At 33.2% G+C, this 24385-nt stretch overlaps 1 protein-coding gene across 1 annotated transcript in view; it reads left to right on the top strand.

The window, feature by feature from the left end:
• The window catches only part of FAM47E (family with sequence similarity 47 member E), a 41656-nt gene that overhangs the window by 7340 nt on the left and 9931 nt on the right, over nt 1-24385 (top strand). Inside the window, exons 3-7 of the mRNA XM_031941964.1 lie at nt 3928-4067; nt 5722-5866; nt 10336-10542; nt 15585-15740; nt 21523-21600. Coding sequence (XP_031797824.1) covers nt 3928-4067; nt 5722-5866; nt 10336-10542; nt 15585-15740; nt 21523-21600 — 726 coding nt within the window. The remainder of the gene's footprint in view (nt 1-3927; nt 4068-5721; nt 5867-10335; nt 10543-15584; nt 15741-21522; nt 21601-24385) is intronic.

Raw genomic sequence — 24385 nt, 5'->3', positions numbered from 1 at the left:
ATGTAGAGTAAACAAGTTCCTATTATTAGTTTTGCTTAAAGATTTCCCTGATTCTCTTCTCCCATGCCTTGTTTGTTGATCTTTCAACTAGCTTTGTAGTTTTACTTTATTTATTATTTTTTCTTTATTCCATTTAAGTATCTAATTCTTCTCCTTATGTTTTTATTCTTTTGTTTTCTCATTTAAGTGCTTAGTTCAGATTTCTACTTCCTCTCCTCTCAACAAATTTCATTTTGTTTTTTTTTCCTGCTCCTTTTGCTAAGGAAAATTTATTTATCTTATTCTCCTTATTAATTTACTTCCAATTCTTTCTATTCTAAATTCTTATTCTTTAATTTTTTCTTTTAAAAAATAACTTTTTATTTTTCCAAATACATACAAAGATAGTTTTTGACATTCATCTTAGCAAAACCTTATGTTCTAGATTTTTCTACCCTAACCCTTTTCCTCCCCTCTCCTAGATAGCAAGCCATTGAAGAACATAGGTTAAACATGTGCAATTATTCTAAAGATATTTCTGTATTTGTCATGCTATGAAAAAAATTTTATCAAAAGAGGGAAAATGAAAAAAGAAAAAAAAAAAAAAACAAAGCAAATCAATAAACAACAACAACAAGAAAGATGAAAATGCTATCCTTAAGCCACATTCAGTCTTCATAGTTCTCTCTCTGGATGTGGATGGCTCTTTCCATCACAAGGAATTGTGTTGTTATTTGATTTATGATCCATATACTTATTTATCCATTCTTTGATTTTTCTGAGTTCTTCATGGAATTAAAACTTTTGAGATGACAAGTTTGAGCTTCTTCTTTTACCAATTTCTGCATTATTTCTATTACAGAACTTGTTGATTCATCCCTTTTCTTATTTTGTCTCACCCTTAGAAGCATCAATTTGTGTGGAGTAATAAAAAGAGAATTATGGCCCATAGTCAAAATTACCCTGTGTCCCAAATCATATGGTCCAGTTCCATTTTCTACCCTCTTTTCTTTCTCATTTGCAATGTAATCTCCTCTTTGGACACATGTCCTTCCTTTCTTCTGTTCGCCAGTTGACTCCTGGAGCTCAAATTTCTCTTTTCCTGGATCAAGCTGTTGTCTGTGGGTACACAACCCTCTCTCAGAGAAAGTAGTATCTTTGTGAACCAAAATCTCCCAAGATTAGATCCATTTCAGTCTATATTTCCCATTTCAAACATACTACTTCTATCTTCAGACTGGAGCAAAAAAAAGTTAAGACTAGACTTCTATCTCTCACCCAAGCTTAATGTACGATGGAGCACAATCCCTCTATTGATTGGTATATAAACCTTTGGTTTGCTCTATTTCTGCTGAGTCCAGTTTGCCCCTCCTCAGGCAAGCTGGTTTGGGACTCACCATATTTATACCAAACAGTGTGGAAACTTCAATTGGCATAGCCTATGGCAGAACTCATAAATTCAAGAGATCAATCGGCTTCAATCTCCACATTAACAGGAATTACAGGAGTATACCACTATTCCCAGATCCCCAGATTGATCATCCCTGGATTCATCTTTCTATTTAATTTCCCCTGTTTCAATCTTATTTTTAGGTAATCTTTCACATTCTCCTGTAGGATATTTTTTGCTGAGAGACTATAGAAGTTGATCTTTGGTATTATTCACCCATGGATTTAATTATCATATACCACACATTCCCTTTTATCTTCTTCTTCAATTTCCACTTATGCACCCTCTCCTTCTGTAATTTTTGTTGTTGTTCAGTTATTTCAATTACATCCAAATCTTTGAGAACCTATTTGGGGTTTTCTTGGAGTGGGATTTCTGGGATTCTCAAGTGGTTTGCCATTTTTTTCCAGCTCATTTTACAGATGAGCACACTAAGGCAAATAGAATTAAATGAGTTGCCTAGGATCACACAGCTAGTAAATGATTGAGGCTGAATTTGAACTCAGGAAGATGAGTCTTCCTGACTCTAGATCCAGTCCTTTATTCACTGTGCCACCTGGTTGCCTATTCTATAATTTAATTCCACAAAACACATTGCTTTACCAGTTGAAGGAATTATGGGATATAAGGTCTGATAAAAATCATTTTTCAAACCTGTTCCTGCTAGTTGTCTTCTTCTATTTAAAAAAAAAAAATGCTTTAATAAGCTTGGTAAGCTTTTTTGTTTTTACTTTAATGGTCTCTCTCTTATTATTTTTAAACCCATAATTTAGTCTTTCTCTTTTGGTTTAAAAAATAATCAGTAGAGATGTACTATTTATTTCATTACTTATTTTTACCTTGATAGCTCAATTTAGTTTTCTTGTGGTTTACAGTATTTGTAAACTAAATCATCTGCTCATTTTTGTTTTTGTTTTAGGGGACTTTTTCCAGGAATGTGTCAACTGCCTCTCTTATTGAAGGATTTTTGTTTCATTGATAATTAGGTTCAGAATTGCAGGATATGTCATTTGAGATTGCATCTTGAGCTCCTTTGATTTTCTTTTTTGAATTATTCCATACTTCCTGTGGTTTCTAGTAGGTGCAGAATAATCTAATGCTATTTGAATTTTCTTTCCTTTTTATTTGAAATTTTTTTCCTAGCTATCCACAGAAACAGTTCTTTGTCATTAGGATTATTAAAATTTAAGAACTCTATATCTGGACTTTAATGTATAAGGTTTGGTTTTTTTTTTTCCCCCAAAGGTGATCTATGGATGCTTTTGAAGGGTACTTTATTTTCTGCAGAAATTCTGGGGAATTTTCCTGTCTTATTTCTAGTGTTTTAGTTTTTAGGTTTGTCATTCTTTTGGGAGACCTATAATCCTTAAATTATCCCTGCATATTTTAAATCAATGACTTTTGCCTGTATAAAGATCATATTCTAAAGAGGCAAAAACCTAAAATTGACTTCAAAGATTTGTTTACTAAACTTCTCCACACCACTGATACCTACACATAATATGGCCAAATTTGCTTTTCTCCATATGCACCAACAGATGGTCAATTACCCTTCAATGTTGCTTCCAACTTACTAGAGATATGGTCACCAAAACATTAATTAGCCAGTAATTTTATTCTTTGATGAGAATTTCTAGGAAAACTGGAAGGTTGTTTGGAAGAAATTAGACTCAGATCATCATTTTATATGATACTCTATAACAAAATCAAAATGGATATTTTATAGGAATATTAAAGATTGTATCATAAACTAATTTGAAAATAAATAATAATCCTATGAAAAATGTTCCAAATCATTAATAATAAGAAAGTCACAAATCAAAATGATATTAAGGTTTTACTTTTAACTTACCAAACTGGCAAAGATGATGAAGAGATAGTGGTAAGTGTTAGTTTGGTTGTGAAGAAACAGGAACACTAATTCAATGTTATGAAACTGTGAAGTGGTACAAGCATTCTAGAAAACAATTTAGAATTATGTAAATGAAAAAAGAAAACTGTCCATATTCATTGAGTCACAGAGTCTACTGGTAGGCATATATCATATGGAAACTGTTGACAAAAAGAAAGTTTTCATTATCAAATATATGAAAAAATTTACAATGTTTTTATGGTAACAAAGAAGTAAAAACAACATAGATGGCTATCCTTTGGGGAAGAGTGAAACAAATTGTGTTACAAGAATATAACAGAATAATACTTTGCTGTGAGAAATGATGTATATGATAAATACAGCAAAGGATGGAAATATCTATATGATGAAGAGTGAAATAAACAGAGGCAAGAAAACAATATCCACAAGACATTAAGAATGGAAATGAAAAGGGACTTGGTTTGACCAACTTGTATCATCTCCATATTTAATTTTGTAATTGGCACTGACCAATAAGGTGTAGTAAACACAAGGTAGAAGGGATATTTTGTTTCAAAAAGTAGAGCTCATTTTATCCCATCTTTTCTTTTCCTCTTATTGAAGGTTTATACTTTTGTCTTTGTAGCTCCTTGCCCAGGTTCTGAAAATCCTTGATCCAAAGAAGTGCTTGGAGGATGAATGGGCTTACTGTCAGGAGGGCAGACAGCTAGATAGAAAACCCTGGACTGGCATGCTGAAAGTGCGTGAGTGTTTGCCATTGGAAGGGTGAGTATTGTTCTGGGTATCCTCAGAGACACTTTGATCAATGGTGAGACATTTTTTGTTTCATTTCCAAGTTGTACTTAATAAGGGTGCCATGTGGTAAGGATTAGAACATTAGAAGCAGGGAAATGCTTCCAAATAAAATCCCTTTCTAATGAAAGGGAAAAAGCACTCTCCCGGTCAATTGAGTGGTCACTTCTCTTATAGATAAGTAATTGAGAAAAATGGAAAGGACTCAGCCAAAGGACTCCCAAAGAGCTGATGGAGAAGTAAACAATTCAGTCAAAATGGTGGATTGGAGCTGTACTTCCATATTTCAAAGGTCTATGATTTCAGTGACTTCCTAACTCCATGCCCAACCTTGTTCTTTCCATTATTACCACATACAGTTAAATTTATTCGGTGGTTGTATGAATAAACAAAATATTCTAATAATAATATTTAACATTCATAATGAGTGTTTTGGAGATTAGCATTACTGGGATATTTCTCCACTTTTGGCTTCAATCATGAACCATCATTTGTTGATTTAAAGCAGGGAGATTTTTCCCATGAGTTTATGAACTTGTCTTTTTTTAATATGTTAGTATTTGAATAATTGTTTTCCTATATAACCCTATGTATTTTTTTCTGTATTTTAAAACATCATTCTGAGGAGTCTATGACACATAAAAGATTTAAGAATTTCTGGTGTTAAAAACACATTATTGTATATGTGTAAAATTATATAAATACATATATGTAATTATCTATTATTTTGTGTAGTATTAAGTATTATGACACATATCATGTTATTGTGTATAATGTATAACATGATATATTGTTATGTGATTATATATGCATTATATATAAAATAGCAGATTACTATGTATATAACATTTATTATTGTTATATTTTCACCAGAATGCTAGGGCTACCTAAAGAAAGGTTAAGAACTTTTAGTTTTAAAAATGAATTTTTCTTATATGTGTATAAAATTATATATTTAACATAATTTATGTTAGTATGCATCATACTGTATATTAAAACATACATTATTATTATACAAGATATATTATGCAATATAACATATATATTATGGTATATAATATTACTTATCATGATACATAATATATAATAATGTATTTATTATATGGGGTATAGTGGTTGAGTACTGGTGCTGGAATTAGGAGGACTCCTCTTTTGGTGTTCAAATCTAGCCTCAGATACTTGCTACCTGTATGACTCTGGTTAAGTCACTTAACCCTCTTTGCCTCAGTTTCCTCATCTGCAAAATGAGTTGGAGAAGGAAATGGCAAACCACTCCAGCAGCTCAGCTAAGAAAACCCCAAATGAGATCCGGAAGAATTGGCACAACTGAAATGACTCAATGATACCAATATTATTATGTGTAATTATTTTATTATTGTTGTTGTAATACTTCTTACCAGAGTGTCAAAGGAGTACCCAGCAGCAAAGAAAAATCAGAACCCTTGGTTTTGAGAATGCATTATTATCTTAACTTTTATTGAATCTGTCTTTAGTAATAACAATGTGATTGAAAGATTTCCTTGGAAAGTTTGAGAGAGGTTCTACACTCCAAACCTTCCTCTGTCATCACCAAGACTTTTCTGTGACTCATTTGCTCTCTGTTTTTGTTTTTTCATCTCTTATTTAGTCCCAAGCCACCACCAGTGAAGAACCCATACAGGTTCTTTCGTGGGGAAGAAAAGGCAGAAGAAGAAGAATTCAGCTACTTCCCAGCACTGGAAGACCATATACGACGAACTGCTAAAGAATTCTGTGACTGGGTTTCAGATTTTGTAAGTTGGCAGCTATCCTAGAACTTCCTTCATTAGAATCAACTTAAAAATTGAATTTGTCACTTTGGGGACAGAATCTAAGGGAAATAACTAGATTTAGAATATAACTCTTTTCCAACTACCAAATAAATTTTCTCATAACAACAATTCAACTAATTCAGAATTTGTATTTCTATATTTCTTTGAGAATTGTAAAACGCTGTCTTCAGAGCAATGCAGTGAGATAAGTAGTGCAAATATAATAATAATTAGTATTTTTATAATGCTTTACATAAAACTTTACACTTATTATTTCATTTTATCCTTACAATAGCTCTAAGAGGTAGGTGCTATTATCATTTTACAGTGGAGGAAACAGAGAAGTTAAGTGACTTTGATCAGATAGTGTCAGACAGATAGTTTCTAAGGTGAAATTCAAACTCAGATGTTTCTGGGTTTGGCCTGAGGACTCTATTTTGACATAGGCCTGGTGCTCTATCCACTGTGCCTCCATATTATAAATGAGGAAATTGAAGATCAGATAAAAGAATTTGGTTAGGATTTCACAAGTTTTAAGTGATGGACCTGGGGTATTATTGCAAGTCTTTTTTCAGACTAAGTCGAGTGTTCTTTCACTTACATTTTGAGGGCTTTCTTGTCATTTAAATTACAATTAAAGGATACCTCATCAACTATGTTCAAAATAAATGTGGATAGGTATATGAAAATAATTATTTTAATAGCATTTTATTTTTTCAAATATCTGTAAAGATAGTATTCTAACATTCATTTTTTTTACAAAACTGTGTTCTAATTTTTTCTCTCTCCCTTCTTTTTCTCCCCCCTCTCCAAGACAGCAAGTAATCTGATATAGGTTAAATATTTCTATATTTGTCATGTTGTGGGAGAAAAATCAGACCAAAAGCAAAAAAAAAAAAAAATGAAAAAGAAAAAAACAGATAAACAAAAAGCTGAAAATACTATTCTCCAATCCACATTCAGTTTTCATACTTCTCTCTGTGGATGTGGGTGACATTTTCCATCCCAAGTCTATATGAATTGTCTTGAATTACACAAATGTTGAGAAGAGCCAAGTCCATCACAGCTGATTATTACGTAATCTTGCTAATACAGTGTATAGTGTTCTTCTGGTTCTGTTCATTTCACTCAGCATGAGTTCATGTAGATCTTTTCAGGCTTTTCTGAAATCAGCCTGCTCATCATTTCTTATAAAATAATATTCTGTTACATTCATATACCATAACTTATTCAGCCATTCCCCAACTGATGAGCATCTACTCTATTTCCAATTCTTTGCCTCTACAAAAAATGTTGCTCCAAACATTTTTGCACATATGTTTTGCTTCATGTTTGAAGACTTCTCAATCATTATCTCTTTCACTCAGAATTTCTTCTCCAAACATCAAATCTGATTCATGTTTTAGTCTCCATAAAAAAGGGAAGGTCCCAGACTAACAAAATATGGAATAAAGAATAGACTTTATTTAATCTGATAGTTTTTTTAAAGCACAAGAACTTTATGTTTAAGTCTGCAAACAGTAGAAATACTGTCAGAGAGAGAGAGACAGAGACAGAGAAAAGAGAAAGAAAGAGACCAGAGGAAAGAGAAAAGGAAGGAAAAACCTCTCAGGAGGGTGAGAGACAGAGATAGAGAGACACAAAGAGAGAAAAGAGAAAAAAAGAGACAGAAGAGAGAAAGATGATGAGAGACAGAGACACAGAGAGACAAACAGAAAGAGGGAGGAGTAGAGGAAGGGAGGGAGGAAAGGAAAGAGAGAGATGAAAGAGAAATGCACACATGTACATGGAAAGCAAAGCATTTATTCTTGCTAGTGATCTGAGCAGTAATTAGGAGCTTGACCTAACTCAGGCCTGTAACCTGTTCGTTCAGGTTAAATGTGGGAACAAAATAAGTCACCCATAAGTCGCTGAACTGTTAACAAAAGGGAGTGTACTTAACTATACCATAGAAACATTATTCAAAGAGATGTAACTCTTAGCTTGGAGAGATACCGTCTCCCTTGCCTCTGTATGGAAATATGTGGTTCAGCTGGGTAGAGTGTGGGAATGCTCAAAGTTTGGGAATACCTGCCAAGTCTGAAGAGACCTGACTCCCAAAGCTCCCAAAGGGCCTTTTATGTCCTTACATGACCAGGAAACCAACTAACAGTCCCCTAGACTAATCAGATCCTGGGGATAGATTTGTAGTTTTTCAGAGAAAAACCAGTCAAACCTGTATGGAAGAAAGGGTTAGGTCATTGCTGTCTCCACAGCAATCTATCCCTATGGGGAGCTCAGCTTCCTCAAGGGATACCACTTCTTTGTTCAAAACTGTAACACTAATCTTTCAAGAGGATGGCACTAAGAGTTGCTAGACTTCCAAGCACCTCACCCCTCCAGGTAGCCCCACCTCTCCCACAGACCTATACAGAATAGTAGGTCATTCTCATTTCCTTTTTTAACAAACTTACTAGACTGATGAATCAGGTAGAATGCTATTGATATACTTAAATTGTGAGGTTTCATTTAACAAAATTTCTCATGCTGTTCTTTTGGGAGAAGAAAAATGGAGAGATATGAATTAGACAACAGCATGATTAGGTAGAATCAAATTAGTTGGATAGAAGTTCTCAAAGAGTAGTTCCACTTGGAAAAAGATCTCCATGATGTACTTCAAGGATATATGCTTGGTGTAATGCTCCTTAACATTTTTAATGGTGACTTAGATAAAGGTATAGATGGCATAGTCATCAAATTTGCAGATAACACAAAAGTAGAAGAGAGAGCCAGAACCCTTAATGATAGGAGCCAAAAAGCTGGAATTTTAATAGGAATGAACATAAAGTCTTACACTGGGGTTCAGATCATTATTTTCCCAAGTACAAGATAGAGAACAATGGATGCATAGTAATTTGTCCAACAAAAATAAGTGATCTGGGGTATTTTAATTGTCTAGAAATGCAATATGAGGCAATAATATGAAAATTAGTGGAATCAGAATGCAGAAAGAGAATGTGCTGTCCAGGAATGGAGAAGTGACATTTCTGTTTTATTCTGCCCAGGTCAAACCATATTAAGAATATTGTTCTCAGATCTCTATGCCATAATTTAGGAAAGAAGGCATCCAGAGAAGGGCAGTCAAGATGATAAAGCTGATGCCAGGGATTTTGGTCACTGACTTCGGTATGGGGTTGTCTCATCAGCCTTATGTTTCAGAAATGCAGTGTCTTATTAATTGAACCAGTCACTGAATTATAGACACATAGAGGCACCAGGGATTACTGCCCCACTGACACAGACTGGCAATGACACAGATCCTTGGCAAATCATTTAACCTCTCACTGATCCAATTTTTTAAGATTAAAAGTTGCAGAGAAGCTATCGGTACAGGAATCACAACTCCAGTTCTTGTTTTCTCTTCAAGAACTGGCCCTTGGTATGTTAGAACAATTTTCCAGCACTGCTAAGAATTTCTTTTCTATAAAAAGAGACTAAGGATTTTTATTAAAGCAGAAAACTTCCCCAGATACATTATGGTCTCCAAGACCAGGTTACTATGTTTCTTTCACATCATCAAAGCAGCATTTAAAGAACTGATAAGTAGCTATCCAGATTTTCCTGCTCAAAAAACTTCAGTGATTCCCTATTATATCTAGGATCAAATACAGATTCCTGAATTTGGTATTTAAAGTCTTACATTTAGTATTTTAAGTCTTAAAGTGCTTTTCTAAGACTATTTCCCTCTGGATACTCCTGGATTGAGCAAAATGACCTACCTTCAATTTCTCTTACACAACACTCCATCTGTCTCCCATGGCCTTACACTATGTCTCCCTGCCTTCTCTTTTCCTGTCTTCCTTCAAGGCTCAATTTAGATGAAATATGAAGATTTTCTTGAACTTGCTGACTAGTAGTGGTTCATTCTCCATCCCTATTCCTAGGCCATTAGCTTGTATTTAGTGTGTGTGTGTGTGTGTGTGTGTGTATAGAGACACACACAAAATGTGTGTACCTATAGCCATATGTTATGTAGGTAGAATATAAGCTCTTTGAGGGCAGGAATTCTTGTTTTTGTCACAAATACTTAGATAGCACTTTAAGAATTGCAAAGCCTTTTACATATCTCATTTGATCCTCACAACAACCCTGGGAAATAGATGCTATTATTACCCCCTTAAAAGAAAGGAGGAAACTGAAGTTGCTCAATTGTACAGCTAATAAATATCAGAGGAAAGACTGGAACTCAGTTTTTTCTTACTCCAAGGTCAACACTACCTATCTTTGCTCCATCTAGCTGTCCACCTCATAGCAGATGCTTAATAACTACTTGTCCAATACGTGAAACTCTACTCTCAATAAATTCCTCGTTCTCTCCAAAATATCCCAGAGCATTGTAGAAAAAAAAGTAAGAAATTGTTTGCTTTTCAATTGCTTAACAGTAATGCTTACTGTATATGTTGATGTACTAGGGGGAGAATGACAAAATGGACGTGGCAACAATCATGAAACTGTTTGAAACTAGTTATGAATGTCCAAAAACCTACAACGTTCTCCATTTGATGAAAATGAATCAGGTGCCACTGGACCTGAAGAAGGGTGTGGAGCTAACAAGGCTGCAAGAAATGCGATATTCTTTGGAGGAGATTGACCATGAAAGGAAAACAAAGAGAACAAAGGTAAGATCCTATTCTGAAACTTTCAGGAGAAAAAAATGCAAGTAGCAGAGGAAAGAAGACCTGGAAATTTCTTGAGCTTTGAACAGCTCTCTACTATATATTTTAATTCTTGTTTTTTAATCACCGAATAGATACAGCCTCAGTCAAACTGAGACCTGTTGATGACCTTAGTTTAAAAGGGCCAACATCTCCCATTGCATTCCCAGCTGTCTCTAGTCGTTCTGATCTATATCTGGTCACTGGACCCAGATGATCTGGAGGTGAAAGTGAGGCAGGTGACCTTGCTCAGCCTTCTCTCACTTAATCCAAGTAAGTGGAACCAAAAAGTTAGCTCCTGTCATGCCTTTTCTGGTCCCAATGAAAATTTTTATTTGATGACTATTTCCATAGCAAGAGATGGAAAGCAGGGGCGGGGAGGCACAGGGCAGATTGCAAGATACCTTATTTGATGATTGCATGGGGTGCACTATTACAACAAATTAGGTAAGTTTGTACTCACTAATTAAAATTACTTAACTAAGGAAGGAACTGCAAAACTAAATGGCTTAATTCCCCAAAGGTGCATTCTTTTACCCTCCATTCCCCAGATACTTTCTACTTTTATCCTTTTTTTTCTTGTTCTTCAAATTATCCTTTCATTCCTACATTTCTCATATTTTTCTTTTCTGATTATACTTTTATATCCCACATTTCTTTTCTTAGCTGTTATTCTATCAATAAGCATAAATTTTATTTCCACTTTTTTACTACTACAAAATGTGCTGCTGGGGTTACTTTGATTCATATGGTATCTTTGTTAACTGTAGCTTTTTATATTAAATAGTGGGTGTGAACAAAGGGCATGAAGATTTAGTGACTTTTATTCCATAATTTCAAATTGTTTTCTAGAATAGTTAAGCCTAATCACAGCTCCAGAAACAATGAGTCCTATACAACCTCTAATATTGATTTTCTCCTTTTTTGTCTTTGTCAATCTTCTGAGTACAAGTTGTTTTAATGTGCATTTCTCTTATAAATAATTCAGAGCATATTTTCTTATGATGTTTAGAATTTGAAGATCTTTTGAAGACTTCATATCCTGTGATTACATCTAATTGGGAATTACTTTTGCTCCTATATATTTTTCCTTTATATTTTTCACATATTTTCATGTACTTTTATGTGTGACTATAAATATATGTGATTATATACTTTTATCAGTAATATTTGATGCAAAGATTCCTTCCCTCCAAGACAGGTTCTTTTCTGATTCGGGTACTAACTTTTTTTTTGCAAAAGCTTTTAAATTTTATAAATTAAAATTGTTTATCTTTTTTGATCTATCCTATCCCTTGCTTGCTTAAGAGTCTTCTCTTAGTTAAAGGTAGTTATAGGTACAAGAATTAATTCCTGTTCTTTTCTAATTTTTTCAACTGATGGAACGTTTTACTTTTAAGTCATTTTATGATGTGTATATATATATATATATATATATATATATATATAGTGTAAGATGGTGGTATCTATATAATTTATATCAGACTTCTTTGCAGTTTTCCCAGAAGTTTTTCTTCTTAGTTCAAGCCATGTTCCAAACCTCAAAACCCATTGGTATGGCATTGTCTTTTCATTGGTAGATATCAATACCCTGCACCTGCATGAGAGGTGGGGCAGAGCTAGTGAGAATGGAAAGAGAAAAGTTCTAGGCTTTTCAAATGTCTTCGAGTTTTTGGAGGTTTTTCAATTTCTTCAGGTCTGGTGCTTTTCTGGCTTCCAGTTTCAAGGTAGAAGATGTATAATACCAAACCCACCTCAGATTGTTGAAGAGAAAATAATACTCTAGGAAAAAAAACAGTTTCTTGCAAAATAAGAGATCAGAAGTTATATTTCTATGGAAAGAGCCCCTTTGTTCTTAAGGTCTATTCCCTAAATGGAGCATGGGATGTTATTGTGACTCTGTAGCTTCTTCACCCCATCTGTCTTCTCCAAGGAATATCTTAATTTCCTGTTGAGGGAAAGCAAACGTTGGGCTCAAAACGACCATTCTTCTCTCCTTAAAAAGAGGGGGATATCAAATTAGAATTATATCTACGACTTAAATATTATTATTCTAGCAGGTATGATTTTCAGGTTCAAGGTAATCTTTTGATGGGGAAATGAGGGCTCCAAGTTTAATACCCAAGATTTTACTTCCTTTCATTCAAATACTATTTCCACAATGAACACACACACACAATAACAACTGGTAAAAATATAAATTTATCTAATAGCAAAACAGAAATCAGCATACGTAGAATGGTATATACCAGATAGTACAGAGTAAAGAAACTCTCCCATTGGAGCAAGGGGAAATTTTCTGATGTTTCTCAGGTAGCAGGCTGGGGACTTCCAGCTGCTCTCATTTTGCTTTCTTCCCAGTCTTTATTTTCTTTTTAGCAATCTGAAATGGGATTAACATCTTCCATCTTCACTCCTGAAGCTGGAACTCAAAGGAACCCAAAGCCTCAATTAGTCAGAGAGACTCAAATAGCCTGGAACTCTTCTCTCTCCTGCTTTTGCCAGTTCTGCCCCATCTCTCACACAGGTGCAGAGGCCTGATCTTCACCAACAGACAGAGAGTGATATGCCGATAAGCTTTGTGACTGAGGTCATATATCTAACAATAAATGTGTTTGATTTGTCTTGCTTATTCCAATGTTCTACTTTTCTGGAGGTTTTTTTTAAAGAACCAATAGTTTAGATGATTACTACTTTGTAGTATCTGTCAGCAAGCACTTAAACACTTTATGCTAATACTAGGGAACAAAAATACAAGAAAAGAGAAAGACAATCCCTACCTTCATAAAGCTTACTTTCCAATGATGGCAACAACACATAAAAAACTGAAGAGGAAGTAGGCAAAGATATATGGTGAAGGGGTGAGAGGGCTTGGTAGAAAAAATTCAAAGGGCAACTTGAAGAAATAGAAATGACTGTCCTGGGTGTCCTCCCTTCTGAGAAGAGATATCCAATCAAAGAGGTTACAGCAGGATGAAAGGATATTTCCAATGTATGAATTCCAAGACTGGAATGACCTTTCAGGATGAAGACATTTCTGGAAAATAGCAAGAAAAAAATTAAGAAATAGAGACCAGAAAAGAAATAAAATTTGAGTTTGGGTAATGTTATGTTCCCTTCATTCCTACATGTTTTTGTTGTTGTTGTTGTTGTTGTTTCTCATTATTTCCTATGAAATTTTTTTTTCTTTTGTTTCTCCAAATAAATTGTGAAATTCTTTTATCTGGGTCTGTAAAGTATGCTCTTGGTAAATTAATTGGCATGACTCTAAACTTGTAAATTAATTTAGGTAGCATAATTCTTATTATATTGGTATGACTCAACAATGAACACAGCATATCTTTCCAATTACTTATTTTCCTTTATTTTTGCAAAGAGCATTTGGTAATTATTTGTACAAAACTAAAAGACCTACAGCATTTTTAAAAAACAAAAAATCATTTTAGAATATATATATACATATACATAGATATGCATATATATACATACATTTATTAACACCAGATAGAACTTTTACATACATATATATATATATATATATATATATGTATGTATGTATGTATTTGGAACTGAACCATACAGGAACATTATTTTTATAATTAAACTCCTAGATATTTTCACAAAATCACAGAATTTTAGTGTTGGAAGATACTTCACCAACCATGTAGTCTGACTCATATCCCCATTCCCCCAAATAATTTGTACTCTGTATTATGCATGGACTTTCTCTTTTTATTATATTGCCCTTTAGTTTTCTGTTCTTTATGAAAAAAATGCTGATGAATTTTAAAAATCTATTTTGTATATCACTATTTTACTAAAGTTATTAATTATCTCTAGTTCCATTGTTGATTCAATGGGGATCATGTTATGAGGAAATAGGGATAATTTTGTCTCTTTGTCTATGTTTATACCTTTAATTTCTCTTGCTTTACTTATAAATAGAATTTCCAGAACTATTTAAAATAAGAGCAAACAGAAGGGATGTCCTCTTTGAACTGAGTATACTTCTAGTGTTTCTTCATTGCAAGTAATAAAATAGGTTGGTTTCAGATGACCTTTGATAATATTGTAAAAGATCAAGAGAAGAGCTTACTTTTACAACTACTCCAACCCATATTGTTAAAGTGAGAGAATGTCTTACCTGATTTCCTACAAATATTTTTCTCCACTTGGCAACATTCAGAAGAGAGCTATCAATGCAAAATTTTGTTATAGTTAGAACATTATTTGTAAAAGTTGATTGGATTATAATAGTGTTCATTTTTTGGTTGTTGTTGTTCTGGATCCCTTTGGCAGTTATGGATCTCTTCTCAGAATAGTGCTTTTGAATGCAAGAGATATAATATATAGGATTACAAAGGACATCAATTGTATTAAAATACAGATAATATTTTTTTTAAAAAATTCATAGACCCAGATTAAGAGCCCTTGACATAGAAGGAAGCAAATATTCTTTCCTGAATGCTTCAGAGTTGGCCCAAGGTCTTCTTGTTCCCTCCCTTTCCCAAATAAAGGCATAAGATTTGACATTTATAGTACCAGACTGAGTAAATACTTGTCTATTAATGAATATTGTGTAAGTCCAGTATTGGCTACAATGACTCATGGAGGAGATTTATCATCTTTTTTTTTATTATTTCTAGTTGCTACTTTGATTTAAGTTTTACGGCAGGATGGAAATTTTTTTTAAGGTACTCAGTGGAATCTTTTGCAATGAATATGATTATAGGTTTGCTTACATATAAAATTTAAACTGCTCTGAAAATAACATAGAACTATTATATACTTAAGGAAATATTTTGATTAGTGACATAAATGGAAACCAATGGAAAAGTATTTCCCCAAAAATATTAGGGCAGGAACTGAATTTAAGTTTCTCACAATGATGATATTGATCTTATCAACAGCATTTGATCAAGGAACCAAAGACTTAATTTTTGAATCACTGTAATAATAAATCAGAGTATCCTAAAGGGTATTGGAAATTGTTTTCTTTTCTACAGAACCCTTACAAACCAGAGTGGGTAAAATTTAGCTATGGAGCCTGGTATTTGCATACCAATTTATGGAAGAAGCGAAGAGCAAATGAACCTCTGTTGGATCCTAAATTGGAAGCTACTTCTAAATATGAAAAGTTGAAAAAGAATCTTCTAGAAAAGGTACGTTCACATGTCATGATCTATAATCTCATTTTCATTTGGGCTAAAAATTTCCCTTGTCCATTTGTGACCCTTCTACCTGATTCTAGGATCTTTTGAGAAATATGTAATTTTTCTAGACTCTCACAACAATTCAAACCATGAGTTCTATAATTAGATAATAATTAGAGAGTATATGTTAAGTTCTCTGACAACAGGATGGGCCCAAAGGATATTTGAATAATAATATTCGGTAGATGATGGATTAACTAGTGAGATTGATAAATGTGATATATCATAATATGTAACTAGGATTTTCCATTTCCCCACCTCAATTAATGTAATGAAATTGATAAAAGAGCATGATTTTTTAAAAAATAATTTCATTGGTATTTTTATATCATTATATTACATCATATTATATCTTTTTAATATGCTCTCTCCCAGAAATTTATCTCATAATAAATAGTATTTTTAAAGACACAAAAAATAAAGAGGAAAATATCCATATAATTAATCAATAAAATCTTAAAATATCTGCAAAGTGCATCACTTGCAGATCTCTCATCTCTGTAGGGTAGGAGGGTAGAGGGTAGGAGTATCCTCTAGTCCCTTCATTTGAGTAATTCGAGTAGTTTGTAATTGTAATGCAATATTCACTTTTGACTTTGTGTATGTGTGCATGTGGTTTTTTTTTTTTTCCTATTTATATTGTTGTAGTTGTTGTGTGTACTGTTTTCTTAGTTCTTACTTCATTCTGCATTCATGGAGATTTTCTTTGATTTTCTATTTATCATATTTACCATTTCTTACAGCACAGTATTATTCCATCATATCATGTACTACAATTTATTTAGCTCTACCCCAATTACTGGGCTTCCAATTTTTTGCTATCACAAAAAGATTGTTTTGATGATTGTGGCTTTGTAATATGGTTTGAAATCTGGAACTGCTAGGTTTCATTTCTTAACATTTTCCCCAATGATTCTCTTGATATTTTTGACCTTTTCTTCTTTCAGATTAATTTTGCTACTATTTTGTCTAGTTCTATAAAATAATTCTTTAGTAGTTTGATTAGTAATTGTCATTTTTATTATATTGACTCAGTTTATTTATGAACAATTACTATTTCTCCAGTTGTTTAGATCTGTTTTTATTTGTGTGAAAAGTGTTTGTAACTGTGTTATTATAATCCCTGGGATTGTCTAAGCATATCCCAAGAACTTTATATTGTTAAAATATTGTTATGCCAAATTAAATACAATTGTGAGCAATTATAGCCTTGTCTGACACATTGATCTGATTAATGAGTGATCTGCAAGACAGAGCTTGCTAATTTTTTAAATGAGTTTACTTCACACTGGAACCTGGTCAATGTATTCATTCTCAACTTTTTCCCACTTAAGGGATAAATGCCATTTTTCTTCTCCCTTCATTCAGGTGGAGCTGAAGCATGTTTTGTTCTTTCTCTCCACAGCTAATCATTCTGGTATGAGAGGATAATATTTCCTTGGAAGTAAAGGAGTCACAATTTAGTTTTTATGAATGACTCAACAACTCTATCCAGTAAAATCCTAAAACATGAACCTGAGGCACTCTTAGATTTCTCCTGAGAGATTAAAGTAATGGTGTAGAGGAATTGTGGGAAGATGGCAGAATAAGGCAGAAAAATACCTGGCTCTCCTAAATGCCTCAACAAATAATTTAAAACAATGCCTTAAGGTGCGATGCAGGAGAAACAGAGGCAAGATAGAGATTAGAGAGTTTTTAATATTTTACTTGAGAGGGAGAGATTGTCTGGGGCCAAAACAGGATCCATGTTGACCCCAGCAGACTGAATGGGACTCGAGTCTCAAAACATTTAGCAATGAGTGAAGAATTCCAGGGATTTTTATAGGACTTCAGAAATCAGGAGAGACAAATGGAGGGGGTGGGGTAAGAGCACCGATGAGCGAGAACTTTCAGGAATGGACCATAAATTTGGTTCTGACAGGTTGGGGATGAGGACCATGAATTCTGTTAAGCTGGGAGTGAAGAAGGTAGTCAAGCTAGAGACATGAAGTCTGGAACAAGAGAGATACAGAGTGCCAGCTAGGTAGCTAAGATGAGCCATCTGTTTTATGGAATGCTCTTGGGGCAACTGTGGTGACTTTTGCCCCTACACAGGGGTTGGGCAGCTGCTGAGAAGAGTGTGATAGTCCTCCTCTGTGCTGTTTATGAAGCTCAGGTACACTGACCAGATAGAGTTCCAAAACTGTGGTTGCAAAGGGGAAGTGAGCAAGCACACAGGATGAGTGCAATAGGATAGGGGTAGGAGCACTGCTGGTTGTGGTCACTCACAGGAAAGCAAAGTCCCTGGTTTAGATTCCACGGCAGAGGGGTGAGGTGACAACATCATTAAAAACCTGAAACTTAAGGTATTATTCCCCACACTGAGGAGCAGAGCCCAACAGCCAAAAGATGGAGCCTTTTAGAATAAAACAACAGCAACAACAAATAAACAAAATAACAACAGCAAAGAGAAAGAGCCCAAACATAGATAGCTACTATGGTGATAGGGAATATCTAGCTTAAGACTCAGAAGAAAACAAAACAACTTCTTATAAATCTTTGAAGAGAATTGTAAAATGGTCATAATCTCCCTCCAAAAAAGAGTTTTTAGAAAAGCTTTAAAAAGGACTTTAAAATTCAAATAAGAGAGATTAAGAAAAATTTGGGAAAAGAAATGAGTAATGCAAAAAAAATTGCAAGAAATTTATGGGGAAAAGTCAACTAATTGGAAAAAGATTCAAAATCTTATTGAAGAAAATAATACCATAAAAATTAGAATTGGACAAGGAGAAGCTAATGATTTCATAAAATGTCAAGAAATAATAAAACTAAATCAAAAAGAATAAAAATGTAGAAGAGAATGTGAAACATCTCATTAGAAAAATAACTGACATGGAAAATAAATCAAGCAGAGATAATATAAAAATTGTCAAACTACCTGGAAATCAGAATTTTTTTTAAAAGAATCTAGACAACTTTTGAGAAATTATTAAGGAAAATTGCCATGAAGTTTTAGAACTAGAAGGTAAAATAGAAATTGAAAAACCCATCTATCCCAGCCTGAAAGAACACTCACAGGTATATTATAGCTAAATTTAAAAGATCCCAGGTCAAGGATAAAATATTATGAACAACTAGAAAGAAAAAAATTTACATATTGTGGAACTCCAGTCAGGATGACAAAAGATTGAGCAGTTTCTGCATTAAAATATAAAAAGATCTGAAATGTAATATTCCAAAAAGCAAAGAAGTTGGGTTTGAAACCAATATCAAACTACACAGCAAAACTGAGTGTAATCCTGCAAGGAAGAATGACTATTAAATGAACTAAAGAACATTCAAATATTCTTTTTTTTTCTTGATGAGGCAATGGGGGTTAAGTGACTTGCCCAGGGTCATACACTAGAAAGTATTACATATCTAAGGCTGGATTTGAACTCTGGTCCTCCTGACTTCAGAGCCAGTGCTCTATCCACTGCACTGTCTAGCTGCCCCATCATTCTTGAGAAAAAGATTAGAACTGAACAGAAAACTGAACTCACAAGAATAGGAGAAACGCAACAATTAAAAATGAAATAATAATTATAAGGAGTTTAATAAGGTTAAATTGCTTATTTCTTATATGAGTTATAGTTCTGACAAGGGAAAGTTGAAAATTCCCCACTATTATAATTTTGCTATCTATTTCCATCTGTACTTAATTTATCTTTTCCTTTAAAAATTTGAGTGCTACTGCATTTGGGGCATATATATTTAGTATTAATATCATTTCCTACCTCTAGTACCTTCTAACATAAAGTAATTGCTGTGCTTATCATTTTTTATTAAACCTCTTTTAACTTGGGAGTTGGAGAGAAAAGAACTAAGGTCTTTTGACTCCTATTGTTGAAAGAGAACATACAACCTTCTAACCTTCAGGTTGTTGAAAGGAGAAAAAATTCTCTAGGACAAAGCTGACATGTCAAAGTGGTAGTAATAACCTATATTATATTCCTACCTCCCACTCTGAGGAATTTTCCTTTGGATGTGTTATAGGACAATTTCTTGGTTGAGTAATCTTTTTCCCAATGAGGGAACTTATTCATTTTATATTGTATGGTATATATTTTCCTATGTATATTTTTCTGATTTCTGTTTTGCTATCATTTTGAATAAATGGATTTACTTGCTATTCGCTATGTGTATCCATTTTGGAACTGGTATTTAGTAGGAAAGGAATAAAATTTTAATGTATAGCTTGGGGCCCTCATTTCTTATTAAGGAATAGAGATAAGGAATATAGTTTGAACATAAAAATTACTTCCCCTAACCTAACAATATTTAATGAAGGGGTTATAATTATATAAAATATGACATATGTAATTAGAATTATAGCTCATTATTCTCTCTGTCCAGGGAGAACAGAGTGATAGCCTCTGTCCTCAACTTTCTGCTTCCCTTCTTGTGAGTAATCAAAGTTTTCCTTAGAGACAGGAAGAGGAAATACTAAACATATCTATTCTTGCTTCCCTATGAGCCACATTTAGGCAGTTCTCTGTGGGCACACATAACTTACATGGGCATAATTAAACCAGCACCCACACCCCACCCTTATTTATTTGCTACAAGGGTGAGCTTTTAGGGAGGAGGTATGAATTGTGAGAAGAAGTAAAAAAGAGAGAGGAGAAGATGGGGAGAGAGGGGGGGGAGGAAAGAATGGAGAGAGGAAAGAAGGGAAGAAGGGAGAGAAGAAAGAGAGGAAAGAAGGAAGGAAGGAACAAAGAAAGGACGGGAAGAAGGGAAGGAAAGAAAAAAAGAAGAGAGAGTAAGGAAGTAAATAAGGAAAGAAAGAAAGAGATGAGAGGAGGAAAGAAGAGAGGGAAAGGTATCAATAAACCATTAAAAATGAAAATATATAGAAAAGAACCAAAAGGTACACAGATGAATAGACAAGTGTTGGAAATGCTATGTTAAGTTTAATATATACTTTTAAAAATTATATCACAGAACATAGGATCACCTACTTAAAGTTGGAGATGATTTTAAATATCATCAAGTGCAAGCCCTACCCTCCATTTATAAATAAGCAAATTTAAGCATAGAGGGATTAAGTAATTTATTTAGAATTATCAAATAAAAAATGTTTAAGTGGAATTTATACTCGGGTCTTCCTGATTCCCAGTCCAATACCGTATCCCTTCCACCATACTGCCTAAGGAATTGCCACACTAAATAGATTCACAATGTCATATACAAACTTCTTTTCTTTTTATAAACAACTATTTATTTTTGTTAATGTCTTAATTGTTTTTAAAATATTACAATAATAATAGTGTTTATGTTCAATAAATTTTGTCTGAATGTCCCACTATGAAATATAATTTTGATATCTTTTTGTGCAAAATTATACCTTTGTCAAAAGTGAAACTTATTATTTTCAATATTTTGGCATAGCAAGGTGCCTTACATCATTGTGCTAAAATGCTATATTATTGTGATGCTGCCAGAAGTGAATTTATAATTTCTGGATTTTTTTTTACATAAAGCCAAATAGTTCTTTGAATTTGTTGTCTTTACTGGTTGCATGATCTGAAGAATTTTATTTTCGTCTGGTAGTTATTATTTGCATTTCTTCTATGTGAAGAAAAAAATGCTTTCCTTCTCGTCCTCAGAGTTGTTGGGTCTGTGGTTTGAAAGCAGTTCTCTTATTGAGAGCTGTTATAAAAATAGTTTTGATGACTGATCTCTTAAACAATGTCCGATTTCTTTTTAGGATGCAACACTCCTGGACCTTCATGCAACAGTTGCTTTCAAAGAATTTATTGAAAGAAAAGGCTACAGGATGCCTACTGTAAGTAAAATGAAAATCTGAGTATCTATTTAAAGTCTGTTGTTGAGTATCAGATTAGATAGAGTGCTGCAGAGTTAGAAGGTAGACCTCAGTAGAAACATACTATTCCACAGGCTCTTACTTTTGCTTTAGGTTCAAATTCAATCTAGTGGGTAGAATCTAGAAAATAGCACAAAATTACCAAAATTGCAAAACTCTGTCACAAGTTTTTTTTGTGGACCTTCCTCAAACAGAGCTAGGAATCTGGAAAGTTTTGAAAAATGTAAAATCCACACATATTCTAATATGTCTCTATAATCCTTGGAAAATCTTCCTAAAGAACCTTTCTGGTTCTCTACAAATGAAAGTTCCATGAATAAATGAACACTAAACATTTTTTAAAAATTTGTTTTCACTTCCAAATTATTTCCCTCCCGCCACCCTATCTCACATCTTTTGAGAAGGCAAGAAATATGATACCCATTATACATATGAAATCATGCAAAGCAAATTTTTACATGAGGCATTTTGTGAAAAAAGCAATAAAAATAAAGTGAAAACAAATATGTCTCAATCTGCACTTAGACTTCTTCAATTCTCTCTCTGGAAATAGATAGCATTTTTTATCATGAGTCCTTTGGAATTGTTGTATATCATATTAATCAACGTAGCTAAGTCTTTCACATTTGAATATGATTACAATATTGCTGTTATTGTATATAGTGTTGTCTAGTTCTATTCACTACAATTTGAATCAGCTAATACACGTCTTCCCAGATTTTTCTGAAACCATCCCTTTCATCATTTCTTATAATATAATAATCATTCCATCACAATCATATATCATAATTTGTTCAACCATTCCCTAATTGTAGGACATCCATTGATTTCCAATTCTTCATTACTACAAAAAGAACTGCTATGAATATTTTTGTACACGAGTCCTCTCCCTTTTCTTTGATCTCTTTGGCATACAAATCTAGTATTGGTATTGCTGAATCAAAGAGTATATATGCACAATTGTATAGTCCTTTAAGCACAGTGTCAGCTTATTCTCCAGAATGACTGAACAAGTTCACAATTCCACCAACAATTAATTACCTCTTTTTCCATATTCCCTCCAGTATTTCTCCCTTTCCTTTTGTAGTATCTAAGAGTTGTTTTAATTTTCATTTCTCTAATCATGTGATTTAGAGCATTTCTTTTACTTGGCTATTGATAGGTTTGATTTCTTCTTCTGAAAACTACCTATTCATATTCTTTGATTATCAGTTGGAGAAAGGCTTTTATTTTTTGTAAATTTAGTTCAATTCATTATATATTTTAGAAATGAGACCTTTTCCAAAAGAACTTAGTTCAAAAATTTTCTCCTGAAGTTATAACCTACTTCCCTTCTAATTTTGGATGTATTGATTTTGTTTATGCAGAGCCTTTTAATTTCATATAATTTTTAAATTACCCATTTTATCATTCTGATCTTCTCTATGTCTTGTTTGCTTGTTAAGTCTCCTCTTATCCACAGATTATAATTTTTATCATGCTCCCATAATTTGCTTGTGATATCATTATGTCTAAATGATGTATCCATTTTGAGCTTATCTTAATATATAGTGTGAGATTGTGATTTATACATAATTTCTGCCAAACTGATTTCCACTTTCCCCAGCAGTCTGTTGAATAGTGATTTCTTACTCCAATAACTTGGATCTTTAGGTTTATCAAACAATTCATTACTGTGGTCTTTTACTTCTACATATTACATATTTAATCTATTCCAGTCATTAATCACTCTTCTTTTTTAACCTGTACCAGACTGATTTGATGATTACTATTTTGTAGTATAGTTTGAAATCTAGTATTGCTAGACCATCTTTTTTATTGATTCTTTTTATGTTTTTGACATTTTGCTATTCCAAAGGAATTTTGTTTTTATTTTTCTAGTTCTATAAAGTTATTCTTTAATATTTTAATTGTTATGGCCCCAAATAAGTAAATTATCTTAGATAGAACTGTTATTTTATTATATTGCTTCAGACTACCCATGAGGAATTAATATTTCTCCAGGTGTTCAGATCTGTAAAGTATTTTGTTATTGGTTTCATTCATATCCTGCTAGGTAGACTAGACTCACAAGTATATTGTCTGCATTTATTTTAAGTGAAATTTCTTTTTCTATCTCTTCCTATTCTTATTTTGTTGGTAATATATAGAAATGCTGGTGATTTGTATGGTTTTGTTTTATATTCTGCAATTTTGCTAAGGTTGTTAGTTATTTTGACTAGTTTTTTAGTTTATTTTCTGGGTTCTTTAAGTATATCATCATGTAAATAAACACTTTAGAACTTGCATGGTACACAGGTAGTTTGAAGGCCACTTAAGTAAATTTTTTTAGAAAAGGGAATTAATGATTCATTGTCAGGAAATCTGCTGTGTTCTCTTTGCCAAAAAAAAAATGCAAAATGGTTGGATAGGTTCTATATCTTTTTTTTTTTTTTGATCCTGTTTTTATCTGCACTATAGGCATTTCCTGAGATACCAAATTCATTACCTGCTTATTTCACTTGGTTATACCACATAAATGCCATTAATTTAATTGTCATCTCTATAACAAGGATTCTCAAAACTACCTTTTCTACCCCAATCGCTCTACTAATCTCCAATCTCATATTACCAACTGCCTTTCAGACATCTCAAACTGTAATTTTGATTTTACTTTTGGATTTAATTGATGGAAAGGTACAGAGACTATAAGATCCCATTATCTCTTTGCACCTTCTTCACTTTGTATATGACACCAGATTCTTGC

Source organism: Sarcophilus harrisii, chromosome 6 (genome assembly GCF_902635505.1).
Source record: "Sarcophilus harrisii chromosome 6, mSarHar1.11, whole genome shotgun sequence".
NCBI classification, from domain to species: Eukaryota; Metazoa; Chordata; class Mammalia; order Dasyuromorphia; family Dasyuridae; genus Sarcophilus; species Sarcophilus harrisii.
Note: the sequence above shows the minus strand (reverse complement) of the source record. Positions and strands in the feature narration are given on the sequence as shown.